This window comes from Schistocerca cancellata, unplaced genomic scaffold (assembly GCF_023864275.1).
Source record: "Schistocerca cancellata isolate TAMUIC-IGC-003103 unplaced genomic scaffold, iqSchCanc2.1 HiC_scaffold_1148, whole genome shotgun sequence".
In the NCBI taxonomy this organism is placed as follows: domain Eukaryota; kingdom Metazoa; phylum Arthropoda; class Insecta; order Orthoptera; family Acrididae; genus Schistocerca; species Schistocerca cancellata.
Genome location: NW_026047147.1, coordinates 2372307 through 2400158, shown reverse-complemented (window position 1 = coordinate 2400158; position 27852 = coordinate 2372307). Strand labels below are relative to the sequence as shown.

General features: G+C 43.1%; 1 protein-coding gene across 2 annotated transcripts in view; it reads left to right on the top strand.

The window, feature by feature from the left end:
- LOC126159826 (poly [ADP-ribose] polymerase tankyrase-2-like) overlaps positions 1 to 27852 on the top strand; it is a 62941-nt gene that overhangs the window by 11256 nt on the left and 23833 nt on the right. Inside the window, exon 2 of one of the 2 annotated variants that reach the window (XM_049916633.1) lies at positions 27015 to 27588. In XM_049916633.1, coding sequence (XP_049772590.1) covers positions 27026 to 27588 — 563 coding nt within the window. In that variant the 5' untranslated portion in view covers positions 27015 to 27025. Of the gene's footprint in view, positions 1 to 26700; positions 27589 to 27852 lie in introns of those variants that run through there. The other variant, XM_049916635.1, reaches the window with a different exon arrangement.

The following is a 27852-nucleotide window of genomic DNA, read 5'->3' as shown; positions in this document are numbered from 1 at the left end:
CTTCAAAGAGTGTCTTAATTTTGTCAAAACCTGTCTCTAAATATGCAAATGCTATAAACACAGGTTTGCCTTTCTTCAGCCTATCTAATTAGCTAAGTGGTAGGATCAGTATTGTCTCTCGTGTTCAGACATTTTACAGGAATCTAACATTGCGTTCATATCAGTTCGTATAGCCCCTCCCCCCCTCCTCTCTACATACTCCTTCCGCCATATATCCGTTTCTTATTTACTTAGTTCTGGGTACCCAAATGAGCTTTCGGCAGTTGCTTCTCCTTTGAGCAAAGTTTTTTTTTCTTATTTAATGTCGCCACCCAAGTTTTCCAACTGCAAAATCGCTTTTGCGATTTTCGACTCTGTCAGCGTATTTTTAGACATCTCTGTTCCCCATGGTCTGCTTTATTTGCTACGTTTTTATATTTTTTGTCTGTTAAATTAAACATTCGTGTTTCATCCAAAGATTTAAACTGTACCTTTTTCCGATTGACATTCTCTGCTGCAGTGACCACTTATTGTCTCAGTGAAGATATCTGTTCGCATTGTAATCGATTCCTTCCTCTGTTTCAATCAGCCGTTGCCTGTAACATTAATGAAAAACTCTGCGCCTTAACTTATTCAGGTTCCACGTCCTTAATCTGATTCCGTTTACTATCACTTTGCGTAGTTGTAAACTGCAGTCTGTAACCAATAAATTATCGTCTGTGTGCGTCTGTACCAGGAAATGGCTTACAGTTTAAAATCTGGTTCGAAAACTCTGTTCCAAGGCCGACCGCGGCTGCCAAGCGGTTCTAGGCACTTCATTCCGGAACCGCGCGACTGCTACGGTCGCAGGTTCGAATCCTGCCTAGGGCATGGATGTGTGTGATGTCCTTAGGTTGGGTTTAAGTAGTTCTAAGTTCTAGGGGACTGATGACCTCAGATGTTAAGTCCCATAGTGCTCAGCCATTTAAACAATTTTTTTCTGTTCCAAGTATGTATTATTGTTTCAAGGTTATCGAGCAAAGTGTTTGCGGTCATTACATTATGGTCTGTGCAGACTTCTATCAGATGCATTCCCCTTTCATCCCTTCCCCCTAAGTCTATATTTTCTTAGTATTTTCTCTTTTTATACCTGCTACCATATTCCAGTCTCCCACCACATTTTAAATTTTTGTCCCGCTTAACTCAGTAATCTTTTACCGTACATTGTTAAAGTCTGTTCATTGCCTGTGGTGTGAGTGATAGCGTTATGTCTATCTTGGTAATGATATCAACGTTAATGGCAATTTGGAGACGGAGCTGAATGTTGTGGTTCTCTTCATTGGTAGTTGTAGCAGCCAACTCACGCTACTGTCAAGTAGTAAATGTGAGGGCAATCGTAGCATGCTTTCGACTGCGACAGTGAACGCACATTACGAGTGTATCATTGTAGACTTCGGAAGCAATTGCCGGATATCTGGTGGTGGTGCTGTTACAGTGAAACACCGAAATCTGGAGAATGTCGACTTTCACTGGTGAATGTCAACATTCACGTAGTCGCTTAGTGTATGTCCGAAATATTCTGACTTAAACCGGTAAATGTTGACAGTCACCATGCACTAATGGTGAAAGTTGAACGTGTTGGAGATTTATATTTTCTTCTCCGTAATTCAGTCGCTATAAAACGTCACAAGTGTGACGTAACTTTTTCGCCTCTTTCTGAAAGGAATGGCCAAGAACTTAAAATACACAGTACATTCTACATAAGAAAATAATATTTATAAAAAATTACTTAATTATATGATTCATATCTTATTTATTGCAACAACTTGAACTGTTATGACACTTGCAATCGCACAAGAGCCCCTTGCTTTTACAACTGCATTTTTTTGTGGAACTCTTCCTTTTGCAACGACGCCTTGTATAGCCTTGTCTTCTGTTTACAAATTACGAACTGATTACATGTGTAAAGCTGCATGAAGGTACCATTTTTATTTGCCAGTTTATAGAAGTCGGAGACTTCTATTCCCACAACAACCGCGAACACATTTTGGCTATCTGTACGACCACGGTCGACATCAGGGACTCGTATTCGTACATTATCACCAATTTAAGCAGGATGGAAATTGTTTTTGTGAGGTGTTTTTATGAGGTTCGTAACACCTTTGTTGCTTGCAGTAGATGATTTTCTCTCGCTGTCTCTCTTTTTGTAGAAGTCAACTCGTGTTTTTCAGACAGAATTTGATGTGAAGACGTTGTAGGTTCTCTTCAACATTTTTCTTTGGAATGTGGTTTTCGGTATGACGACAGCTCAAGTTCTTTTTTATAAGCATTAACAGCTTCTTCAAGCTATCTTTCGGTTTCAGAAGTATTGGCAATTTCTTAGAGTTCTTCAGTTTCAGTATTTGCTATGTGTTCGCCAGGCAAAAAAGACGATGCTATGCCTCTTTTTGTTTTAACGCCATACATGGCTTCATAAGGACTTTGGCGTATTCCTTCGTGGTATGTAGTGTTCTTGGCAAATTGAACAAAGGATAAACCATCTGACCATTTATTTGTGTCGTTATCGTTCGTCTATGCAGTTAGCGTATTCTGTATATCCTGAATGGCTTGTTCGACTGTGACGAGGCTTTCCATGAACTGTTTTAACATCTGTCCACATAGCGCATATTTCGGTTATGACTTGATTACTAAACTCTCTACCTGCAATATTGCTGGTGCACCAAATGTTAAAAATATTCAAAGAACGTGATGCGCTACTTCTTCAGCTCTTTTACTTTTCAAAGGTCGTAGCTGGACAAACTTAGTTAAATGATCTTGACACACCATTATGAACATATATTCGCCATCTCTGTTTGACTGCAGATCTATCAGATCAACTTGACATCTTGAGTTTAATTCAGAACTAACCATTGGCTTCACAACAATACCTTTCTTAGGTGCACTGCGTTTCATTTGACGCTGTTTGCATAAATTTAAATACAACATTACAAGTCCATACGTAATATTTTTGTATTTAACTTGCAACTCTTTAAGCATGTGTGTTCTTCTTCGGTGGCCTATTCTGACATGAGTTTCATATACTAGACTATACTGTACAATTCTTCATTGGTAAGATAATACTGTATGTTCGTTTCCCCTGGTTTTAATGCTACAATTAACTTCTCTTCATCATTAATTTTTAAAACACCAAAACGTTTTAATAGTTAGCGATCCAAAGGTGTGTTGCATTTAATTTTAGCGGAAACCACTTCAGAAAGCGTTCTAGAAAACTTTTCTTGAGAAAAATGAAAACAGGGTGTCTTCTCCATCACCCGCAATTAATGCATTTAACTTTACATGAAAAAGATCACGATTTACTGCAGTATCCATTTAGTATAAATTAGGGTACCGGAAAAAAATTAAGAAAACGTTGCTGGCGTTATCAAACCTTGTGTAAGACTGACAAAGCTGATTGACTCCGAGCAGAACAAAGGACTTGGCGGGAGAGAGCCAGTCGCTTGTTTGTTTGACTCTTCTGTTTTGGACTTCCACCAGAACATATGTGACTGTCGACACACAAACACACACGCACACACACACACACACACACACACACACACACACACACACACCGAAGAGGGTCCGAATGTACAACAGTGTAATGAAATATTCGACCTTTCACCGACGTATTTGGTATCTGTTGACATTCACCGGAGAAAGTCGACATTCTCCAATTTCGGTCATTCACGGTAACAGTAATATTGGAAACACAATATTTCACAAAAGGCTTAACAAAAATAAGTTAAAAATGACGTGTGAATCTTGTGTTACGGGTTACAAACTATAGTATGTTTTGTAGGACATGAAGCCTTCGCCATAAGGCATATTTCATGAACACCTGTAGTCGGAAGGTGCTAAATCGTGAGAGGATAGTTTTCAGTTATCGGCTGTCAGGTTGCCGAAAAATTGTGGAGAAATAAAGTTGCTTATACTCGGCACCAAGGAGTCTATCACTAGTTAATCATGCGAAGGTGATGCGAGAATGTAAGGGACGAGAACGTTTTTGCAACAGAATATCAAAATAGATTCACAAAATATTTGTACCTTTATGAACGTCACGGACAAGCGCATTGTGGGAAAAAAAAAAAAAAAAATACGTGAGACGGCCAGTGGCGGGTGTCCCAAACATCCACTTGCCTGGTCGCGGCAACACCGACTCAAACAAAGGAAGGCCTCGCCGCTTGTTGGTGACGTCACGTCATCTAGGCACGGCGAACGCCAGATCTGTTGCAGGCAGAAACGTAATGGTGGTGTCTCCCTCCATGACACAGGAAAATGTGAAACTATTGGCGGTAGTTGACCAACACACATTGTTCTGAGAAATTTCTGCAATCAATTAATTGTGCAATTCATTACACTTCTTAACAAATAGTGTACTCCTGAACTTAAATTTCCACCTGTTTTAGGGATTGACATACAAAAACAACTTCATGGACCAGAAGCAACAGAATTCGTGCTTCTTTATCTTATTTGCAAATCTGAGGAAGTTATGTTTGTACTGGGTTGCTTTTGCAAGAAACTGTGAACATATTGGTGCTCTTCTTTAAGTATCTTGGTTGACTATGGTGTGAGGAGCACTGAATGTTAATGAAATATCTTGCGATTGTACACGCTGGAGGAGGGGGGGGGACAGAAAAAGAGGCAAGAGATACTTGTTTTGCCCGCATCTCGTGGTCGTGCGGTAGCGTTCTCGCTTCCCACGCCCGGGTTCCCGGGTTCGATTCCCGGCGGGGTCAGGGATTTTCTCTGCCTCGTGATGGCTGGGTGTTGTGTGATGTCCTTAGGTTAGTTAGGTTTAAGTAGTTCTAAGTTGTAGGGGACTGATGACCATAGATGTTAAGTCCCATAGTGCTCAGAGCCATTTGAACCATTTGAAGATGCTTGTTCTTTCAAATAAAATTTTTTTATCTTATAGTTTCTCCTTTCAGTTGCAAGAGGGGAATATTTATCTTTTCTAATGTGCATGTTTAAAAAAGTTTAAGCTCAGCTGTATTTTCGATGTATGAAGCTATTTTATTTCCTGTTTAAAATTCGTTTCGTTGAAAACGACTGTAATCTAATGGCTGGGAACAGTTGGACATTTACACATGTAAATTAGTACGAACGTTTTTACTACAGGTCTGTTTGTAGCGCCTACCAACTCGTGTGTCTTGGAAAAAATCAGAATAAATGACGATTTCAGAAGTTTTTCATTAGTGTCTCACACATTGTGCTTGTATATCTTCTGTATAAACGAGGTAACTTAACAATGAATCGTGAACACGGCAGGGTTGCTTATACTGTTGTAAAACATAGCTGACATTTTATTTTCGAGAGGCACTATAGATGAAACTCGGATATGTACATTCGTTTAAGGTATTGTCACAAGGCGTGAGCGGGTAGCTCAACCGGCTTCTACGTCGGAATCCTCCTTCGGGATATAAACTCAAAAGCCAGAATACTCGGGTGTGGTTACGGTTTTGCTGAGAGGCGCGGAAGCAAATACTCCGGCTGCAAGGCCGAAACACTGAGGAGACACACAGCCACTGCGAGAGAGAGAGAGAGAGAGAGAGAGAGAGAGAGAGAGAGAGAGAGCGAGCGGCCGCCCGCCGCGGCCAGCCCAGGCTCCACAGAGGCCGGGACTTCCCCGGGCAGCTGGCGCAGTGCGGCCACACCCGCGGAAAAAAAGTACCTGTTGCTGTGTGGGAGAGGGGTGTGCGGCAGCGAGGCTGACGGGACGACGGAGCGCAGAATGGCCTTGGTGCCCCCAGATTCCAGTTAGGAAAAATGGGAACAGATGTATCGAAACCGACACTTTTTAAAATAATTGTTTTTTTGCACATTTTCTTCAGAACACACGCAACACAACGAAGAGGAGTACTTTTCAGCTGAGCGTGCAAATCTCAACAATTTCCATGAGACAATGCTGTCTTAAAATCACGGCAGCTTTCATCGTAACTGAAATTAGTGTTAAATCCGTTTTTAGTAGATCAACTGAAGCTCCGTTTCGCTCATCCCTCAATGTAATGTTCGTCATGGAGAAAACTTTCTTCATGAATGCCTTTGAAGGGAATTTACTTTAAAACACTGCATAGTCTTGATGCGCCAATCGTTTGTATAATGCAGACTCAACTCGGTGGTGTTGTCACAGCAGCCAACTTTGCTCTCAAGTTCTCGTTCCCTCCCCCCAAAAGAATTTGGAAACCATAGCGATCCCTGAATACGTATTATCTACACCAAGGATATCAACAATGCCAAGTGATTCGTCTAATTTCAAAATATTTTGAAACACAGGGTTCTTCCAAGTGATACACAATCCATTAAGGACAGAACGTTACTCATAAAAAACGAACTATTTATTTAAATATTTCACACATACTTCATATACAGGGTGAGTCACCTAACGTTACCGCTGGATATATTTCGTAAACCACATCAAATACTGACGAACCGATTCCACAGACCGAACGTGAGGAGAGGGGCTAGTGTAATTGTTTAATACAAACCACACAAATATACACGAAAGAATGTTTTTAACACAAACCTACGTTTTTTTAAATGGAACCACGTTAGTTTTGTTAGCACATCTGAACATATAAACAAATACGTAATCAGTGCCGATTGTTGCATTGTAAAATGTTAATTACATCCGGAGATATTGTAACCTAAAGTTGACGCTTGAAACCTCCGACGTTCAGTTGCGTGTTGTAACCAACAGCTGCAACATACATCGCGTTTCTACAGAATGATCTGCCAACGTTGCTAGAAAATGTCCCACTGGAAACGCGTCGACGTATGTGGTATCAGCATGATGGTGCACCTGCACATTCGGCAATTAACACTAGGCTGACCCTTGACAGGATGCCCGACGGGCGTTTCATAGGACGTGGAGGACGCATAAATTGGCCAGCCCGTTCTCCTGATCTTACACCTCTGGACTTCTTTCTGTGGGGTACGTTAAAGTAGAATGTGTACCGTGATGTGCCTACAACCCCAGAGGATATGAAACAACGTATTGTGGCAGCCTGCGGCGACATTACACCAGATGTACTGCGGCGTGTACGACATTCATTACGCCAGAGATTGCAATTGTGTGCAGCAAATGATGGCCACCACATTGAACATCTATTGGCCTGACATGTCGGGACACACTCTATTCCACCCATTAATTGAAAACGGAAAGCACGTGTGTACGTGTACCTCGCCCCTCATGGTATTGTACATGTGCGTCAGTGAAAAAGACCAATAAAAAGGTGTTAGCATGTGGACGTAATGTGCTGTTCCAGTCTCTTCTGTACCTAAGGTCCATCACAGTTCCCTTTGGATCCCTACGTAATTCGGTGCTCTGCGATACACACGATCAAACAGCGGAGGAGTGGTACTCAGCGTCAACTTTAGGTTACAATATCTCCGGATGATGCAACAAACGGCACTGATTACGTATTTGTTTATATGTTCAGATGTGCTAACAAAACCTAACGTGGTTCCATTTAGAAAAACTTAGGTTTGTGTTAGAAACATACTTCCGTGCATTTTTTATGGTTTGTATTAACCAATTACACTAGCCCCTCACCTCAAGTTCGGTCTGTGGAATCGATTCGTCAGTATTTGATGTGGTTTACGAAATATATCCAGCGGTAATGTTAGGTGACTCACCCTGTATATGTCTGCATTTTTCCAGTCGCGTTTCTTTCATCCGGGATCTGGTCCTCCAATTTGTCTAGCAACTGTTGCACCTTATAACAAAAAAAGATCATTTATCCTATGTTCTATCTCCGTTTTTATTTTCTACGTCACACGGTATATTTCACAAATTGACAGTTTTTGTTTCATTTTTTTTTGTCATTTCAGTTTAATAAGTCACAGCTGCAAAATACTAACGCGAATTGTTTACAGAGGAATGGGAAAACTGGTAGAAGCCGACCTCGGGGAAGATCAGTTTGGATTCCGTAGAAATGTTGGAACACGTGACGCAACACTGACCTTACGACTTATCTTAGAAGAAAGATTAAGGAAAGGCAAGCCTACGTTTCTAGCATTTGTGGACTTAGAGAAAGCTTTTGACAATGTCGACTTGAATACTCTCTTTCATATTCTGAAGGTGGCAGGGGTAAAATACAGGGAGCGAAAGGCTATTTACAATTTGTATAGAAACCAGATGGCAGTTCTAAGAGTCAAGGAACACTAAAGAGAAGCAGTGGTTGGGAAGGGAGTGAGACAGGGTTGTAGCCTCTCCCCGATGCTATTCCATCTGTGTATTGAGCAAGCAGTAAAGGAAACAAAAGAAAAGTTAAGGGTAGGTATTAAAGTCCACGGAGGTTCGCCATTGACATTGTAAATACGTCAGGAGACAGCAAAGGACTTGAAAGAGCAGTTGAACGGAATGGACAGTGTCTTGAAAGGAGGATATAAGATGAACATCAACAAATGAAATGATAATTAAATGGACACCCTAGCTGCAAACAGGCGTTGATTTACTTCATTGGGGACATGTTGAAAATGTGTGTGCCCCAACCGGGACTCGAACCAGGGATCTCCTGGTTACATGGCAGACGCTCTATCCATCTGAGCCACCGCGGGCACAGAGGATGGTGCGTCTGCAGGGACTTATCTCTTGCACGCTCCCCGTGAGATCCAAATTCCCAACATTTCCACACCACTACATCAACAAAAGCAAAACGAGGATAATGGAATGTAGTCGAATTAAATCGGGTGATGCTGAGGAATTAGATTAGGAAATGACACTAAAAGTAGTAAAGGAGTTTCGCTATTTGGGGAGCAAAATAACTGATGATGGTCGAAGTAGAGAGGATATAAAATGTAGACTGGCAATGGCAAGGAAAGCGTTTCTGAAGAAGAGAAATTTGTTAACATCGAGTATAGATTTAAGTGTCACGAAGTCGTTTCTGAATGTATTTGTATGGAGTGTAGCCATGTATGGAAGTGAAGCATGGACGATAAATAGTTTGGACAGGAAGAGAATAGAGGCTTTCTAAATGTGGTGCTACAGAAGAATGCTGAAGATAAGGTGGGTAGATCACGTAACTAATGAGGAGGTATTGAATAGGATTGGGAGAAGAGAAGTTTGTGGCACAACTTGACTAGAAGAAGGGATCGGTTGGTAGGACATGTTCTGAGGCATCAAGGGATCACCAATTTAGTACTGGAGGGCAGCGTGGAGGGTAAAAATCGTAGAGGGAGACCAAGAGATGAATACACTAAGGAGATTCAGAAGGATGTAGGTTGCAGTAGGTACTGGGAGATGAAGAAGCTTGCACAGGATAGAGTAGCATGGAGAGCTGCATCAAAGCAGTCTCAGGACTGAAGACCACAACAACAAGTGCAAGGAAAATTGAACATATAATTCCACTAAAATAAGTTGTATTCCTGAACTACTCACACCCAACAAGTTGTTTTCGGTAAAGCTGGGGCAATCATCTACACTAGGAAAGTATGGCATGATTGCAGGAAGATTTTTCAACACACTTTCTATGGCAGGCTTTAGGCTTAACCACCTTGTAGGTACATATCTTGACAAAGCATTGTATTCTGTATCAACAAATTGAAAGAACTCTTTCAACTTGGATAACCTTTTAGATGAATTTGAGAAATAGTTTAAAGTCGTAATTACTAACATTTCAGTATCTGTTGATACAGCGTTCGTACCACATTTAAATCAGTATGGAGTATATGTGCGCAGCCATTTGATTTCAATCTCCCACGATTTTTCTTTTTTAAATGAACGTAGAGTTCTTTTTCCCACAGTATGCGTTTGCATTGTCTACAGTAAAACTTAGAAACCTGGGACAAACTCACCTTGTGTTTTGGAATCCTTTTCAAGCTCTGCCCAGGCATTGCAGATCGGCCAGAGTCCTCATAGAAATCGAGAATTCTGTGCTTGCGCATGGAAGCAGCTTACATAAATTGGATAACTTTTGATTAGGCTACCTTTGTTGGAAGCGTCAATTAATGCCTCACATTTTGTTTTTCCACTCGTGATTTTACTTGCACTTGTCGAATTCGGGAATAACTGAGAAGACACTTTAACATTGCAGTGAGAGCTATGTTGTTGTTTAATTGTGTGAAATGCGAATGTAAGCTCAGACTAGTTATCTGTAAACGAAAAAGAAGCAATATTAATAGCGTTTTTGTAATTGCCTAAGCAGGTCTATTATCACCCTGAAAATCAGAAATTTTGAAATTAGCATTCAACTACGACATACCTTGTCTGCTGTCACGGTGTCCACCTTGTAGAGACTTCCCATCAGTGTGGTTTGAACCGATGTTAAGCGCCTTGGTTTGTGGTTGACACTGTTAAAATAACAGCTGGCGTCGGTTATGCCGCCGTGTGAAATCGAAAATCCCTCTCCACCTTTACCAACACCAAAGTTACACATTGCTTTGTATACATTTCCTGGAAATAGTCGAAATTCTGGAAATTCTTCTTCCCAGACTTGAACGATACACTTTCCGTCTTTTATTCCGCAGTGTGCAGGTTTGAATATCTACGCTGGTGTTGTTACGCTCTTGGAAGTAGGTCTTACTTATTTATTAGATATCTTATTACTGTTGTTGTTGTTGTTGTTCTTCTTGTGGTGTTCAGTCCTGAGACTGGTCTGATGCAGCTCTCCATGCTACTTTATACTGTGCAAGCTTCTTCATCTCCCAGTACCTACTGCAGTCTACATCCTTCTGAATCTGCTTAGTGTATTCATATCTTGGTCTCCCTCTACGATTTTTACCCTCCACGCTGCCCTCCAATGCCAAATTGGTGATTCCTTGATGCATCAGAACATGTCCTACCAACCGATCCCTTCTTCTAGTCACGTTGTACCACCAACTCCACTTCTCCCCAATTCTATTCAATACTTCATTAGTTATGTGATCTACCCATCTAATCTTCAGCATTCTTCTGTAGCACCACATTTCGAAAGCTTCTATTCTCTTCTTGTCCAAACTATTTATCGTCCGTGTTTCACTTCCATACGTGGCTACACTCCATACAAATACTTTCAGAAACGACTTCCTGACACTTTTATAAATCAATACTCTACGTTAAATTTCTCTTCTTAATAAACGCTTTCCTTTCCATTGCCAGTCTACATTTTATATCCTCTCTACTTCTACCGTCATCAGTTATTTTTCTCCCCAAATAGCAAAACTCCTTTACTACTGTGTCATTTCCTAAACTAATACCCTCAGCATCACCCGACTTAATTCCACAACAATCCATTATCCTCTTTTTGCTTTTGTTCATGTTCATATTATATCCTCCTTTCAAGACACTGTTCATTCCGTTCAACTGCTCTTCCAAGTCCTTTGCTGTCCCTGACAGAATTACAATGTCATCGGCGAACGTCAATGTTTTTATTTCTTCTCCATGGATTTTAATACCTACTCCGAATTTTTCTTTTGTTCCCTTTACTGCTTGCTCAATATACAGATTGAATAACATCGGGGAGGGGCTACAACCCTGTCTCACTCCCTTCCCAACTACTGCTTCCCTTTATGCCCCTGGACTCTTATAACTGCCATCTGGTTTCTGTACGAATTGTAAATAGCTTTTCGCTCCCTGTATTTTACCCCTGCCACCTTTAGAATTTGAAAGAGTATTCCAGTCAACATTGTCAAAAGCTTTCTCTAAGTCTACAAATGCCAGAAACCTACGTTTCTACAAATGCCAGAAACGTAGACTTGCCTTTCCTTAATCTATTTTCTAAGATAAGTCGTAGCATCAGTATTGCCTCACGTGCTCCACCACTTCTACGGAATCCAAACTGATCTTCCCCGAGGTCGGCTTCTACCAGCTTTTCCATTCGTCTGTAAAGAATTCGCATTAGTATTTTGCAGCCGTGACTTATTAAACTGATAGTTCGGTAATTTTCACGTCTGTCGACACCCGCTTTCTTTGCGATTGGAATTGTTACATTCTTCTTGAAGTCTGAGGGTATTTCACCTGTGTCATACATCTTGCTCACCAGATGGTAGATTTTTGGCAGGACAGGCTCTCCCAAGGCCGTCAGTAGTTCTAAAGAAATGTTGTCTATTCCCAGGGCCTTGTTTCGACTCAGGTCTTTCAGTGCTCTGTCAAACTCTTCACGCAGTATTGTATCTCCCATTTCATCTTCATGTACATGCTCTTCCATTTCCAAAATATTGTCCTCAAGTACATCGACCTTGTATAGACCCTCTATATACTCCTTCCACCTTTCTGCTTTCCCTTCTTTGCTTAGAACTGGATTTCCATCAGAGCTCTTGATATTCATACAAGTGGTTCTCTTTTTCCCTGTAAGCAGTATCTATCTTACCTCTAGTGAGACAAGCCTCTACATCCTTACATTTGTCCTCTAGGCATCCCTGCTTAGCCATTTTGCACTTCCTGTCGATCTCATTTTTGAGACGTTTGTATTCCTTTTTGCCTGCTTCATTTACTGCATTTTTGTATTTTCTCCTTTCATCAATTAAATTCAATATTTCTTCTGTTATCCAAGGATTTCTACTAGCCCTCGTCTTTTTTCCTACTTGATCCTCTGCTGCCTTCACTACTTCATTCCTCAGAGCTACCCATTCTTCTTCTACTGTATTTCTTTCCCCCATTTGTGACAATTGTTCCCCTATGCTCTCCCTGAAACTCTGTACAACCTCTGGTTCTTTCAGTTTATCCAGGTCCCATCTCCTTAAATTCTCACCTTTTTGCAGTTTCTTCAGTTTTAATCTACAGCTCATAACCAATAGATTGTGGTCAGAGTCCACATCTGCCCCTGGAAATGTCTTACAATTTAATACCTGGTTCCTAAATCTGTCTTACCATTATATAATCTATCTGATACCTTCTAGTATCTCCAGGATTCTTCCATGTACACAACCTTCTTTCACGATTCTTGAACCAAGTGTTAGCTATGATTAAGTTATGCTCTGTGCAAAATTCTACCAGATTGCTTCCTCTTTCATTTCTTTCCCCCAATCCATATTCACCTACTATGTTTCCTTCTCTCCCTTTTCCTACTCTCGAATTCCAGTCACGCATGACTATTAAATTTTCGTCTCCCTTCCCTACCTGAATAATTTCTTTTCTCATCATACATTTCAATTTCTTCATCCGCAGAGCTAGTTGGCATATAAAGTTGTACTACTGTAGTAGTCATGGGCTACGTGTCTATCTTGGCCACAATAATGCGTTCACTATGCTGTTTGTAGTAGCTTACCCGCACTCCTATTTTTTTTATTCATTATTAAACCTACTCCTGCATTACCCCTATTTGATTTTGTATTTATAACCCTGTATTCACCTGACCGAAAGTCTTGTTCCTCCTGCCACCGAACTTCCCTAATTCCCACTATATCTAACTTTAACCTATCCATTTCCCTTTTTAAATTTTCTATCTGCCCGATTAAGGGATTTGACATTCCATGCTCCGATCCGTAGAACGCCAGTTTTCTTTCTCGTGATAACGACGTCCTCTTGAGTAGTCCCCGCCCGGAGATCCGAATGGGGGACTATTTTACCTCCGGAATATTTTACCCAAGAGGACGCCATCATCATTTAACCATACAGTAAAGCTGCTTGTCCTCGGGAAAAATTACGGCCGTAGTTTCCCCTTGCTTTCAGCCGTTCGCAGTACCAGCACAGCGAGGCCGTTTTGGTTAGTGTTACAAGGAGAGATCAGTCAATCATCCAGACTGTTGCCCCTGCAACTACTGAAAAGGCTGCTGCCCCTCCTCAGGAACCACACGTTTGTCTGGCCTCTCAACAGATACCCCTCCGTTGTGGTTGCACCTACGGTACACCCGTCTGTATCACTGAGGCACGCAAGCCTCCCCACCAACGGCAACGCCCATGAAGATATTCAAACGCATTAACAGCCACCAACGTTTCTCTTAACCACGCTTCAGCTACGTAGTTTCTATTTCAGACATCGTGTTCAGTCACGGCCCCTGCATCGTTGTGCTTCTACTGCCGCGCTGTACGAAAATGGCCGAGGCCGCTTCCTGTTGCGTGGTGAGACGCGCGCGTGGAACACGGGTAAGAAGTGCCGATAAATTGGCTGTTCTTGCTGTTTGTCATAAATTCACAGAGATAATCGGCTTTGAAGAGTTCCGAGGGACTGTCACATATAGCTACAACGTAACTAAAAGTGAATGTACAGCGGAACGTAATGGCTTGGATATTTATTGCAATACATGGTTCACTGGTTAAAGTACTGCCTCGGGTAGGTTTGTCTCGTTCAATTTGAATTACCTGCATCTCGTATTTGTAAAATTCATCATTTTTTATGAATAATGCACAACTTCTTATTTTTAAGTGCATATTGCACGCGAAATTTCATTTCAATTATAAATTCTCAACTATCGATATTTTATGAAAGACAGTTAACAAATTAGGAAAACATAACGATTTAATTATTCTGTGCAAAAATGAAAAGCTAAATACTCCTTATTTGCACGGTCTCCGTTGTTCTATGCCACAGATGTGTGTCGTAGAAACATGAATAACACTCATTTTCACAGCATCGCGCGCAGCCTACAAATGCTGCATTTGCTACTGTACCATTACAGTATGAACCCAACAGAACTGACCTGGAGCCGAGTGAAGTTATTTGGCCCCAGAAATGAAAAGACTGTTAAGCTCCCAGACGTACTGGATCTAACGCACGCAGCTCTTTCACCGGATCGGCCCGCGCAGAGCCAGCGTGAAATTGTGCCTACTATGAGCTGTAATATCTCGGGAAATCGTTTTTGTAAAGAAATAAAATTTGGCCGGCCATCTTGTACAACTTTATGCGTTCTCCTAAGAACCATATTCAGCCGGAAAATTGTAGGTAAATCGGCCAAAAAATTAGGCACCCGAAAAAATTTCAGTTTGGCTTCTTGCATCTCCTGAACTCATGCTATGACGAACGTGAAACTTGGCATGTAGTAACCTAACAACAAAAGGTTCTTAAATACAAAGTTACATTTCCAAAGCACTTTTCAGTACTGAATGAATTAAGCACAGAATTGAAGATTTCGTAAAAACGTCAGAAATGCGGCATTTTCATTCAGATTTTCCTAAAAAAACTGCTCCATAGATCATACCAAGCTGTACAACTGGAAAGAAAGTTGGGCGTGAAAATCAGGCCCGAAAACAATGTAAACTTCGGGTTAGCATGTCTAGTAGTGTGAACGCACGATGAAAATGAAATTTAGAGTGCAATAGATTGACTGCACAAAGATAAGGAATAAAAATTTTTATTCCCCTACTATTTTCCAATAATCCATAAATTAGTCGAAAATATGTTGATTTTCATGACAAGATGAAAGCAGGGTGTATTACACACTCCTTTTTCAAATACCGTTTTCTATTAATTATTCAAAGCCATTCTCATTCGAACAACAAATTTTAAGCCCCCCATCCTCCCCAGAACAAAGAGTTTAATTTTCAGTATTGACTGACAACAGAGGCAAAGTAGCAAGAAAAATCGCACTGAGAAAACAGTTTTGACTTTGGCGTGTTGTTTCTCGTTGATCGAAGGCGTTTAAATCAGTTATGGAAAACATGTTTTGTACAAGTAGATAGTGTGATATACATTTGTACTGTTCAGGATGAAAGAATGTGCCCATGTTACATGTTAATAATTTAAATGTACCGTATGCAGATTAATGAAGGGTTTTGTTATACTGGCGCAAAGTACTCGGCGTAATTACATTTCCCACAGTACAGATATTGTGCCATCTCAATCACCAAGTCCGTTCATTCGCCAGTAAACTGCTACATATGAAGAAGTCAGGCATCGTTTAAATAATTGTACACTTGTTGCATCTACCGGGCTTTGGCGGACATAAAAATAGGTTTATATTTCTTACATTTTTGCGTTTTTTTTAGTGATTAATTCAGAAGTGTGAATAAATTTTCTCAGATTTAGTTCCCAATGATGAGTAATGCTTCTTTGTATGATTAGTCTCAAACCAGGGTGCAACGCGTAATGGAGCGTCGCAACTTTTGCGTCGGTCTCTATTTGTTTCCGGCGCACTTACTGTTTCGTGCAAACCACGCATCTGCGCATTAGCGTACTTTCCTGCGAATGTTCACTCTCAACAGCCGGGAAATGTCTCTGTGTGAATCGCAGAGGATTCTCGTCATCGCAGTACCTTCCCCTACAAGCTTTCCTCCGCTCTGTAGCATATTTTTCTACAATCACCCTTACGAGAGAAAGGTGACACTACGGGTGCCAGTTTTCGCCCTGTTACCACCGGTGGAGAGCATGACCATTTAGAATGCACAAGTCGAGAATGTGAAAAAAATACTTCTTATACCATTTCAGTCTTACGCGCTGATTCCACTGAGCTGAGTTACATGTCACAACGGTCAGCTGCACCCATACTCGAATTGTTCCCTACAATACATTGCGGTTTCTCTATTTTTTCGTCAGTATTTGTCAGTCTTCTCTGTTCCAACCATTCGTGTTGTGTGACTTGTGGTCAACATGTACACGTCTCTCGTATCGCACCACTTGATAGCAAGGACCTTGTCAGTGGACCTAAACTCAGTTTCTCCTCGTTTTAATTTCGTCTCCAGTTTTGGCATGTTACGCCTGTTCTCACGAACAGTGCCACACGCGGCTGTTCCATGATGTGAAGCCAGAGGAGCAGGCCCGGCTGCGGTACCAGCCAGTCACTGACATACAGAATGTGACCCTGTTCCAAATATAAAATACACCCACTGTGATAGTTACACAGTCCGAATGTCTTTGTTCCGAATCTACTTCGCTTGGTTGGAGTAACTTGCTTAGAAGATATTCGTCCTTCGAACAGCAATGGACTTTCGTCTATACAAATCTTGTGATGTGGGTGACATGAATTACGAAATGTCTTACGAACTTTGCCAACACTAGCCCTAATTTTCAATAGACTGTCGCTTCCAGTACTCGCAGAGTTATCACTGAAGTGTAAGATTCTCAGAAGTAGACAAAAACGGTCTCGGGACATAATTTCGCTGAAAACTGGTGTGTTCAAAAGTGTATCTCTGGACCAATAATCAGTTAATTTTAACTTCTTAACTTGCGCCATTAGAAGGCAAACAGCAACAAAACGATACATTTCCTCAAATCCAGTGTCTTTCCATTTTGACAGTCGAGAATTCACAAAAAAATGGTTCAAATGGCTCTGAGCACTATTGGACTTAACATCTGTGGTCATCAGACCCGTAGAACTTAGAACTACTTAAACCTAACTAACCTAAGGACATCACACACATCCATGCCCGAGGCAGGATTCGAACCTGCGACCGTAGCGGTCACGCGGTTCCAGACTGAAGCGCCTAGAACCGCACGGCCACACCGGCTGTAGTACTTTTTCTGGTGTAAACGTAAAAACGAATGTGTTCCGTCTGCAATAAATTGAAAGTTCTTGAGACATAAATATCACAAAAAATGAAAGAATGTTTGGGTCAGTATCTGGTATTTGTGTCCTGAACTCGTCATTGAAGCAATGGTTTAATGGCTGGAAATTGGTTTCTTTCCAGTCAGATGTGTCACGTAAGTGCGCATTTTTCTGAACCGTTTCACTGTCGCTTTCTGATTCCTCGGATTCAGAGGAACTGCTGACTTTAACTCTCGCTCTCCCCTCTGACGTAAATGGCTGAGGACTACAGCTTCGAGATTCTGTTGAAGACCCATCACTGTTAGCAACGTCAGATAATCCACACTCACTGTCGCTCTTAGTGCGCATATCCAGGATTTCTTTCTGTGCAACCACGGCGACGTGACGTTTCTCACGTAGGAAACAAGTAAACTGACGAAATTACAGGAATGTAAGTGGGATTCTGCAGAGAGCGAACACAGCAACGTGCACTCTGGAACTACACAGTCAGACCACTGAACAGCTACGAGAAGAACAGGGCGGAAAGACAGCTGTGCGTGTACGCACGTCCGTAGCGCCCAGGAAGCTGTGACTCGGCGCGCCTCAACTCTGCCTGTGGCGCGGGCCGCGTCAGCACTGCCCGTGGCGCTGCAGGCAGGGGGCGGGGCCGCGCGTGTCCAGGGGAGGTTCGAGGCTGCCGCCGATGCACACCGCCTCCACACTGACCGAAGTTCGTAACGTGGAATGTAAACACTGAACGCAATTAACAACGTTTACCCTCTCATGTGGAAATTAAAATGCGATTTTTAATGGTTTGTTTACTGTTACTCTTCCCCATGTCCTCACAACCTCACAATGTTTCAACATTGTTTCATTGCCCTACCATGACTCACTTTTCATGGGAGCCCTCTCGTCCGGTGAGTGTAACTACAACCCCCCCCCCTACACACACACACACACACACACACACACACACACACACACACACACACACCAAAAGTTTTGCGGTTCCCAGAACTCCTGAAGATAAACGTTGACTGTGGATATTGTATCACAGTCCCTTTGACAGTTCAGAGACGTCACTAAACCCACCCAAAAATGTAAACAGCTATGCATGGCCAGCGTCTGTTAGACAAAGCGGGTCGGACAGCCAATCAGTTCGTCATTCCACCCCCGGAAGGCGATACACGGCTCGTGTTCTATGTGGTTCAACCATGCCTAGACGGTAAACAGCGCGGTTCGGTCGCGTCCGCATTGTCCCTTTGTGCTGGGAAGGGCTCTCAACAAGGGAAGTGTCCAGGCGTCTCGGAGTGAACCAAAGCGACGTTGTTAGGACATGGAGGGAGGGAGAGAGAGAGAGAGAGAGAGAGAGAGAGAGAGAGAGAGAGACAGGAACTGTCTATGACGTGCCTCGCTCAGGCCGCAGTGGATGACCGCTGCCTACGGATTATGCGTCGGAATAACTCTGGCAGCAACGGCACCACGTTGAATAATGCTTTTCGTACAGCCCCAGGACGTCGTGTTACGACTCACTGTGCGCAATAGGCTGTATGATGCGCAACTTCACTCCCAACGTCCATGCCGAGGATCTTGGCAACCACGAGGCCGTGCAGCGTGGAACAGATGGGCCCGACAACATGCCGAATGGACCACTCAGGATTGGCATCACGTTCTCTTCACCGATGAGTGTCGCATATGCCTTCAACCAGACAATTGCCCGAGACATGTTTGGAGACAACCCGGTCAGTCTGAACGCCTTAGGCACACTGTCCAGCGAGTGCAGCAAGGTGGAGGTTCGCTGCTGGTATGGGGTGGCATGATGTGGTGGGCCGACCGACGTATGCCGCTGGTGGTCACGGAAGGCACCGTAACGGCTGTAAGACACCTGAATTCCATCCTCTGACCGATAATGCAACCATATCGGTAGCACATTGGCGAGGCATTCGTCTTGGTGGACGACAATTCGCGCCCCCATCGTGCATCAGGATTACGACATCGCTCGACTAGTGGCGAACACGTTCTCCAGACATGAACCCTACCAAACATGTTTGGGACAGATTGAAAAGCGCTGTTTATGGACGACGTAACCCACCAACCACTCTGCCGGATCTACGCCGAATCGCCATAGAGGAGTGGGACAATCTGGACCAACAGTGCCTTGATGAAGTTGTGGATAGTATGCCACGACGAATACAGGCATGCATCAATGCAAGAGGACGTACTACTGGGTATTAGAGGTATTACAATCTGGACCACCACCTCTGAAGGTCTGGCTGTGTGGTGGTACATCATCCAATGTGTGGCTTTCATGAGCAATAAAAAGGGCGGACATGATGTTCATGTTGCTGTCTATTCCATTTTTCTGTACAGGTTCCAGAACTCGCGGGACTCAGGTGAGGCAAGACAACTTTTGGTGTGTGTGTGTGTGTGTGTGTGTGTGTGTGTGTGTGTGTGTGTGTGTGTGTGCGCGCGCACACACTTCAAATAACTGACATCGGCAGTTGAAAAAAGATTATTTCGTGAGATTAACGATTCTTCCCTTTGACTTTTATTGAAGTTAGAATTTTGCCTCGTGTAGGATTTTCAGAGGCATTTATTATACAGAGAAACTTACGACCAAAAAGTCTGTTGCAAAAAAGTCAGTAGAATGGGAAAGCAGTCCAAGTAGCAAATTTTTACATTTTATTTATTTGATGATTAATTACGGGCCGAGACCCATTTTCAAATCATAGCATTTACGAACATGTCAAATGTTCGTAGTACATTTTTGAAACGTTCGGAAATCCCATTTCCGATTATGTTGCGACGATTTCAAAATTGGTCTCGGCTCGAAACTGGTCATCGAATGAATAAAAAGTAAAAATTTGCAACTTGGGCTGGTTTTTTATGTACTGATGAATAGTAGTTGTCGCCCTAAGGTACTTCAACACGCTGGAAGTTCGCAAAAGAAAATGTGTTTGTAAGGTGCAGTAGCTGCTGTTAATTTTTTCCAGAAAAATCTGTTTCTCACATGTATAAGACTCCAGAATGATTGCAGCTTGCCATACTTTAGACATTTGGTGGGTGATTTGATAAATGTAATCGATAACCTCTCGACTTTTCACTAGCTTTTTCCACTCAACTGATTAGTCATTCGACGGCTCTTCACTGATAAGGGATCTGACTTCTAGACACGAACAGGTTTTAAGCAGTCCTTTAAGGACTGCATGGTATTCGGAGGTTGGTGGTTACAGTGGGGAAGCAGAGCCACTTTGCCGGAGGACAGGAGAATCTCGTGTGTGTCTTTTTCAGCAGGAAGGGCGTCCTGGTTTTTAGCCGGGCGACGTGTGTCATATGTTACCTACGATGCGTTAGTGTTGCACAATCGCAGTTCCCCGGCTAAGTGCATAATGAAACTCATCGTATGTGTCAGTATGGGCACTGACTCTGTTGTGAGTAATTCTGCCCATTTATCACTTTACGATGTCTGCATACAGGGAAAAAACCAAATGACGAAAACTGACGTTTGATAGACACACAGCCGTCCATTTATGTGGCCTCACAGTTGCATTTGTGTGCGCTGGTGACGTGATGACGTTCAGAGGGAGCACATGGTCGTAATAAGGACTGAAAACGCCACACACTATGGGATTCTTCCAGTATTTAACGACCGTTAAGTTCTAACTGTTCCTTTCAGCTCTGCAGGAAGTTTCAGTGCAGTAATGCAAAGTCTATAGTTACCGCGGATGGATGATGTATTGCTCATAATTACGGACTCGCTACGTATTATCAGAGTTGTTTACGTGAGAGAGCAGCAAGGTCCTTATATTTACTGGAGGAACCAATCAGTTGCAGTCCCTTAAAAGATAAGTGTGATTCTTCCTCCTCCCAAACTGAGTCTCACTTATCTACACCCTTGAAACGACTGTGAAGTGCATGGCACTGGGTACATGCATCGTATCACTTACTAGGAGTTTCTCATGGTCCATTCACGTTCAGGGGTGTGTGAAGAATCATTATAGTGCCTCTGTGTGTGCAGTGATCAGTGTAAACTTGTCTTCGTGATCTGTGCGAGAGCAATACGAATGGAGTTGTGATGTATTCACAGAGTCAGGATTTGACGTTGGTTCTACAGACTTTCTAAATGTGCTTTTATGGAATATTGTCTCCTCCAGAAATCACCTGCACTCAGTGCAGCCCTTAGCTCCTCGAAAACCATGCAGAATGGCGAAATTCTGGGCTGATTTAACAATTGCGGCATTCCAATAAACCTTGAAAAAAAAAATCAGTGAAATCACTCGCCCAGACTCAGTATAGAAACATTCCTATAATGCATATAATGTCTCGTAATCAGCACGAAACACGCCGCGCAGTGTTTGTGTACGAAATAAAATGTTCACATGCGAATATCTCCTAAAATAAATCACTCACAAATCTCAAGCTTTCACAAAATATTCTGTACTGTAGTCGCTCTTTGTCAACGGCAAGAGAAGCAATAAAACGCGCAAATTTCTTTATTTTGGAATAAATTTGATCAGCGTGATTTAACATAGGCGTTTACCAGAAGATGGCTCCCGAACGACTTCATCGGCTCGTAGATCGGAGGCACAAAGCCATACTGATACGCACAGGATATGCTTAATTCCTATTGGCTAATATATTAAACAGCCAATCAGATCATTTCGAGCACTTGTATACTTCAGGTATTTTTATGTCAGCCAATCAGATTACTGGATGTAATTTACACTGGAAATCACGTAATTCCAAAACTAAATAAAATTTAATGAAGACAAAATTAGATTCCATTCCGCAACATAAATTACTTACAGATTTAATACTCAACGACCCTTCTGGCTGCCTTTTACAAAACCAAAGTAAGTCGGCCATACGCCACAAATTCCACTATTGTACAAGAAACTTTATCACACATACATTTACTTAATTTCCATAAAATTTCAACGTATGTCCTCAGACCCTGCAAAACACTTAAACAACCAAAACACGATGAAATAATAATTTTCCAAAGTACTTTCTATTTAGTCAGAAATCTGTGGTAATGAAACTAAAGAAAATTCCACACAATTAGATCTTATGGACCTGTACTTCTGGTTGTAGTTTCAATTGATGCTATAGATGAACCAATCACAGTCGTCCCTTAGGTAAAAATTTATATCTCCGAAAGTACTGAAGTTATTCACCTGAAATCAGCTGTGCCAGCGTGAGAACCAAAATTCTGCTCCTCCCAGCTCCGTGGTAAGCTACGCTTTCGATGTGAGATGACAATTCGTAATAATTAGCTACATTGCAAACCCAGAGAGTGGTTGAAAAAGTGTTGATATAGCTGACATGGCCAGTTTCATCTGGTTGTTTCATTAAACTGATAAAACTGACGGAGTGAATAAACAGTTGACCAGCCACTCACGTCTTGCTGCATCAGTGACCTGCCCATCATCCGTGTACTGCTTGCCGTGGAGTGCATCCTTCGTTGGACCAAACAGACGGAAGTCGGAAGGTGCGAGATGCGGGTTGTTCAGCTCTGAGTGATCCACCGGTCACCTTGAATGAGAGCACGTTCCCACATCGCAGGAGTCACAGCCGTCTGCAGCTGACCGACACGTGGAGGTCGGCCAGATATGCACAACCCTGCTGCGACGATGGCGCTGCTAGGCCAGGCGTTGATCACCAGTAAGCCCTTCTGACGCTGACAGACACCTCGCACTAAGACTCGCGGTGCTTCTGTTCACTGCCAAATCTCCTCAGACATTCTGCAAGCGGATATGAAGATCTCCGATGCTCTGGTTTTCATCCGAAAGAAACTCAGTGACAGCTCTCTGCTTGGGTCGCACCTCCTTTACGGACGCCATTTTGGAGGCTACATACAGTGCTGTCAGCTGTTGGAATTTCATGAAGCTGTAGGGGCTGAAGCGGGAATATTCCACGATGTCTCACAAATTTCGCATTTTTCCAACAGAAATTGGCCGAGAAAAAAGTGTAGCGTTGCAGATCGAACGCCCCCGTAGTTTTATAAGTAGCTCAGTCGGATGATTATGCTTACGTATTTTACTCTGGGTCCTTGATCTTGGTGTGGCTAGGTTCTTCACAATGCCTGTCTTCTTTTCAGCATCTGGTAGCAAGAAATGTGTGTGTTTGAGAATAGCTCCTCTTTAGATTTCTCTCCGAGGTAACTGGAAATTTGTTTAATATCGTTCTCGGCCGAAAACACTAATCTTATTGCTATCTGAGCTGCACAGTGAAGTCGCTACCACAGCCAGGACAGACACACAGCCAAACCAGTTACAGAAGTACTGGCCTGCACGTCAACTGGTTCCGAAAATGACGAAGAGATTAAGGAAATGCTTTTAGAGAGAAAAGAAATTGGTCAGATCGTTAAGCGAGATGAAAACTTGTGATGCGGCACTCGAAATCGATAGTCGGAATACGAAGTGGAAGAAAAGTTGGAGGAGAAAAGAACTGAAGTAAGGGAATGAAAGGGGAAGCTGCCTGGCAGAATTTTGCTTAGAGCACAATTTAACCACTAACAGTTGGTTTGAATCATGAAGACAATTGTGTACGTGTTAGGAGTCAGAATGCACCTCAGTATTTGAGACATACTACATAGTCCTAATATTTACTATTACTTTACAAATGAAATTAATGTGCTCGGATCGAACCTTCTTCTCTCATCGTGAGTCTGGAAGTTGCTAATGTCCATTCCAATCAGCTGGAAATTTATTTCCTGAACCAGAGATTACGAGTTGCAATTTTCATTTTAATCAACAACGTGGAAAGAAGTCCCCTCTTAAGAAAAACTAAGAAAGACATTGTTATCTAACAATCTATCCGGAGTACGATATATTATCTTAGAAATATTGGACCATGGTTGGCTATCTATTCAGAAAATACTGTCTGAAAAACTAGTTTCGTCGATTGTTGGACTATTTCTGGACTAGTTGGTTGGTAAAGACCAGATGCCATCAGACATTTGGAATTACAGTGGAAGGCCCCATCACATCGAAAACGCCTCTGAGGGGTGGAAGAAAGTGATAACATTAATATCAAAAGCTCAGTCAAATGTTTTCTCATTAATAAAAAACCTTCGAGAGGGCGTAGAGTGCTTTTGCTGATTAATTTCTAATTCGGATGGAAAAAGAATAAGGAACTCTGCAATTCATACTGATGAGACGACTGTAATGATTCCAAATTGATGGCACCGTGAAATCATTTCTGACTTGTGTGACCCACACACAGAAATTACACTGTAGAAGGAAACATCACCACCATTGGAAATTGTATCAATATTGAAAAGTAGTTTACTGCACGTCGTACTCATTGGAAACCTTGTAAACAACTTTAATGATGGACGAAATGAGACCACTTCCTCACGGTTTTCCTGGGAAAAGACACACAGACAGCTAAATACCTGTTGTAATTTCTGGAACATTCGATAATGGAAGACAGGTACCTTAAAGGTAATGCCTCTTCTAGGGCACCATCACGGCACTCCTATTGAGAGAGACTCCATGAAGAAAAACCTGTGTGGGTGGACAGCAAACAGAAAACCGGTGCAGAAGACACAAATGACAAGCAGCCACATCCACTCATTCGCCCTCTGTCTGCAGACCTGCTGCGGACCACTGCACGGTGTGTGGTCGAACCACTGTCCTCCCGAATGTGAGCCCAGAGTGTCTCACGGCCGCGCCCTGCATATCCAGTCCACTACTTGAGTTTCACACACGTTTCTCTGTCGGTTACTTGGCGCAGACACGCACGAAGATTGTGTCTCCAAAATATGCTGAAGGTGATCGGGACCATGGCTCTCTGTCTACTAATAATTCAGACACGATCCTGCTCAGTATCTTGGCAAATTTGTGATTACCTAGAAAACTCTTTGAGTGAAAGAATCTGCGAAAGCTCAGTGTAAACTACAGTCGCGTTGCGAGTATCACAATAAATTAGAATACTACACCACTGATCTCGGGATATATTAAAGATTTATAAGACAATGACGTCTGTTTCGTAGACGAGGAACATGTCGATGCTCGATGACTGTATGGAAATGTAAACGGCTTTACAGCTTTTACCACTTCGTTCATTGACATGCAGCAGCACTTGGATGTAGGAAAATACCGTAACAATACCTGTAAACAACAGTGAAAAGCCGTTCATTATGCGATTACAACGCCAAGTTTTGAGCCTATAACGTTGAGTGGATACTTGGTATGGGGAGGCGAAAAAAACCAAAAAGCGATATAAAACGGAAGCAAATGTACAACTAACTAATGAGGGATGGGAAAGGAAGACTTGGGTTGGTCGGGTGGCTTCCAGAAGCCTGCAGTGCACGTGTTGGCCTGCGACCCTGCGCTGACCTCTGGCGCTACGCTCTGTGCAGCACTGCCTCGAAGTCTCCATCCACTTCGAGCGGCCGCCACAGAAGCCTTGGGACGAATTCTTAGGCACTCTGTTAACACCGTAACGATCCAGCAGACGTCTTACGCTGGTGGAATGGAGATGCTGATTCGGCACGTTTCGAAAAAACTGGACGCCGTGCTCGCGAAACCCAATTGTCTGAATTTAGGAAACCAGCTACACTGTAGTGTGTGGAACTATTTCACTGACTCCATCGTTTGCCCCCTCATACGACCAGGAGAGTCAAGAGTGTTGTTGGAGCTGTGATGGAGCTTACTTTGGTTTAGCCATGACGTATCTATCATCTAATAAGTATCCGAACGTTCTGTGGGGCAAAGATGCTATACAAACATGTCCACGCCAGAAGGAGATGCAAATATATATTTGTGCGAAAGTTCCACAACACATGTTCTGGAAATGGAGCCAACGAGTTTCATTCCTAAACTGCTCAACCTGGAAATACCTGGGTACACCATAGCTTGCAACATTCGGATAAAATGGCGACATGATTTACGATAGTATTATGCAGCATTCTTTACCACGGAGGTGGGCGCTGCATCTTTTTCTGAAGAAACAAGACGCAGATATCAATCTGTTCAAAGGAGAGTTAAACATACCAATGAATTTAGACTTACAGTGGTTCAAAACGGCTCAAATGGCTCTGAGCTGTATGGGACTTAACATCGGAGGTCATCAGTCCAATAGAACCTAGAACTACTTAAACCTAACTAACCTAAGGACATCACACACACCCATGCCCAAGGCAGGATTCGAACCTGTGACCGTAGCAGGCACGCGGTTCCGGATTTAAGCGCCTAGAACCACTCGGCCACGATGGCCTGTCAAGTTTAATCGTGCCTACCCTGAGACATTCACCAAGGAAACTGATTTCTGCATTACATGTACATTGCTTCTGATGTGTCACTGATCTGTGGAACCTGAGATAAGGAGGAAGAAAATTTTTCTCAGAGGAGCCACGAGCTTAGATTTAAATATAAGTCCTGTAACTTTAGTGCTGAAGGAAGTTTGTTGCTTTGCCATTTTTTTGCTATGACATATATAAACCATCTTTTGACTGAGAACAATAACATTTTTAGAAGGTGAAAGCAGTCTATCATAGTACCACGCTGGTAGTTACAAACCTTAGGTGATCACGAAGCAGTACGGACCATTGTCATTTGAAGGAAACTGGTGACGTTGCATTTGATTTAGGGTGGACAACACTTTAACAGCTGTTGTTTCATACAGGTATGCATGCGCCTCGTACAAGTGTTGAGGGTGCAGTGTGAGGGCTGCTCAGTGGCACTGTGTTTCAGGACCACCCACCATGTCGGCAGTTACGGAGGTTCAGAACACCACAACCGAGGCCCTGGCCGCCCTGCTAGACGGGGGTGAAGGCGCCCTGGTGACGCTGGTGGCGGGCGAGACGAGGGTGGCGGCTCACAGGGCCGTGTTGGCAGCCGCGAGCCCCGTGTTCGCAGCGATGTTCGCGCACGGCATGCTGGAGGCCAGCTGCGGCCAGGTGAGCATCGACGGCGTGGAGGGCCCGGTGCTGAGGCTCCTGGTGGCCTACACGTATACCCTGCAGGCCCCCCAGCTGCCCGACACGGCCGCCCAGCTGCTCTCGGCGGCCGACAAGTACGGCTTGTCGGCCCTGAAGGCTGCCTGCGAGCGGCAGCTGATCTCGCAGTTGGCCGTCGAGACCGCAGCGGCGACGGCCGTCAGGGCAGTGAGGCACTCGTGCCCGGACGCCACCAGGGCTGCCGTCGCCTTCATAAAGCACCACCCGCAGGTGATGGCCACGTGGAGCTGGGCAGACGCTGTGCTCGACTACCCACAAGAAGTCAACAAAGTCACCCGTCTGCTCGGTGAGCCACCAGCAGAAGCCAGGTAAGCACGATTCCATTTTTGGCAGTGCTAGTGTGAATTTGACGTCGTCCTTGCTTTGTTCGTCGTGGGTTGCTTTGTTGCCTACGTTGCATAGCACCGTAACGTCATCTACTTACTGATAGTCGGTCACGATGCTAAGTCTCTCGCTGTTTACACTTCTACTGCTTCTTATCAATTTTGCCTTTCTCTTATTTACTCTCATTCCATATTCTGTACTCATTACACTGTTCATTCCATTCAACAAACCATGTAATTGTTCTTCAC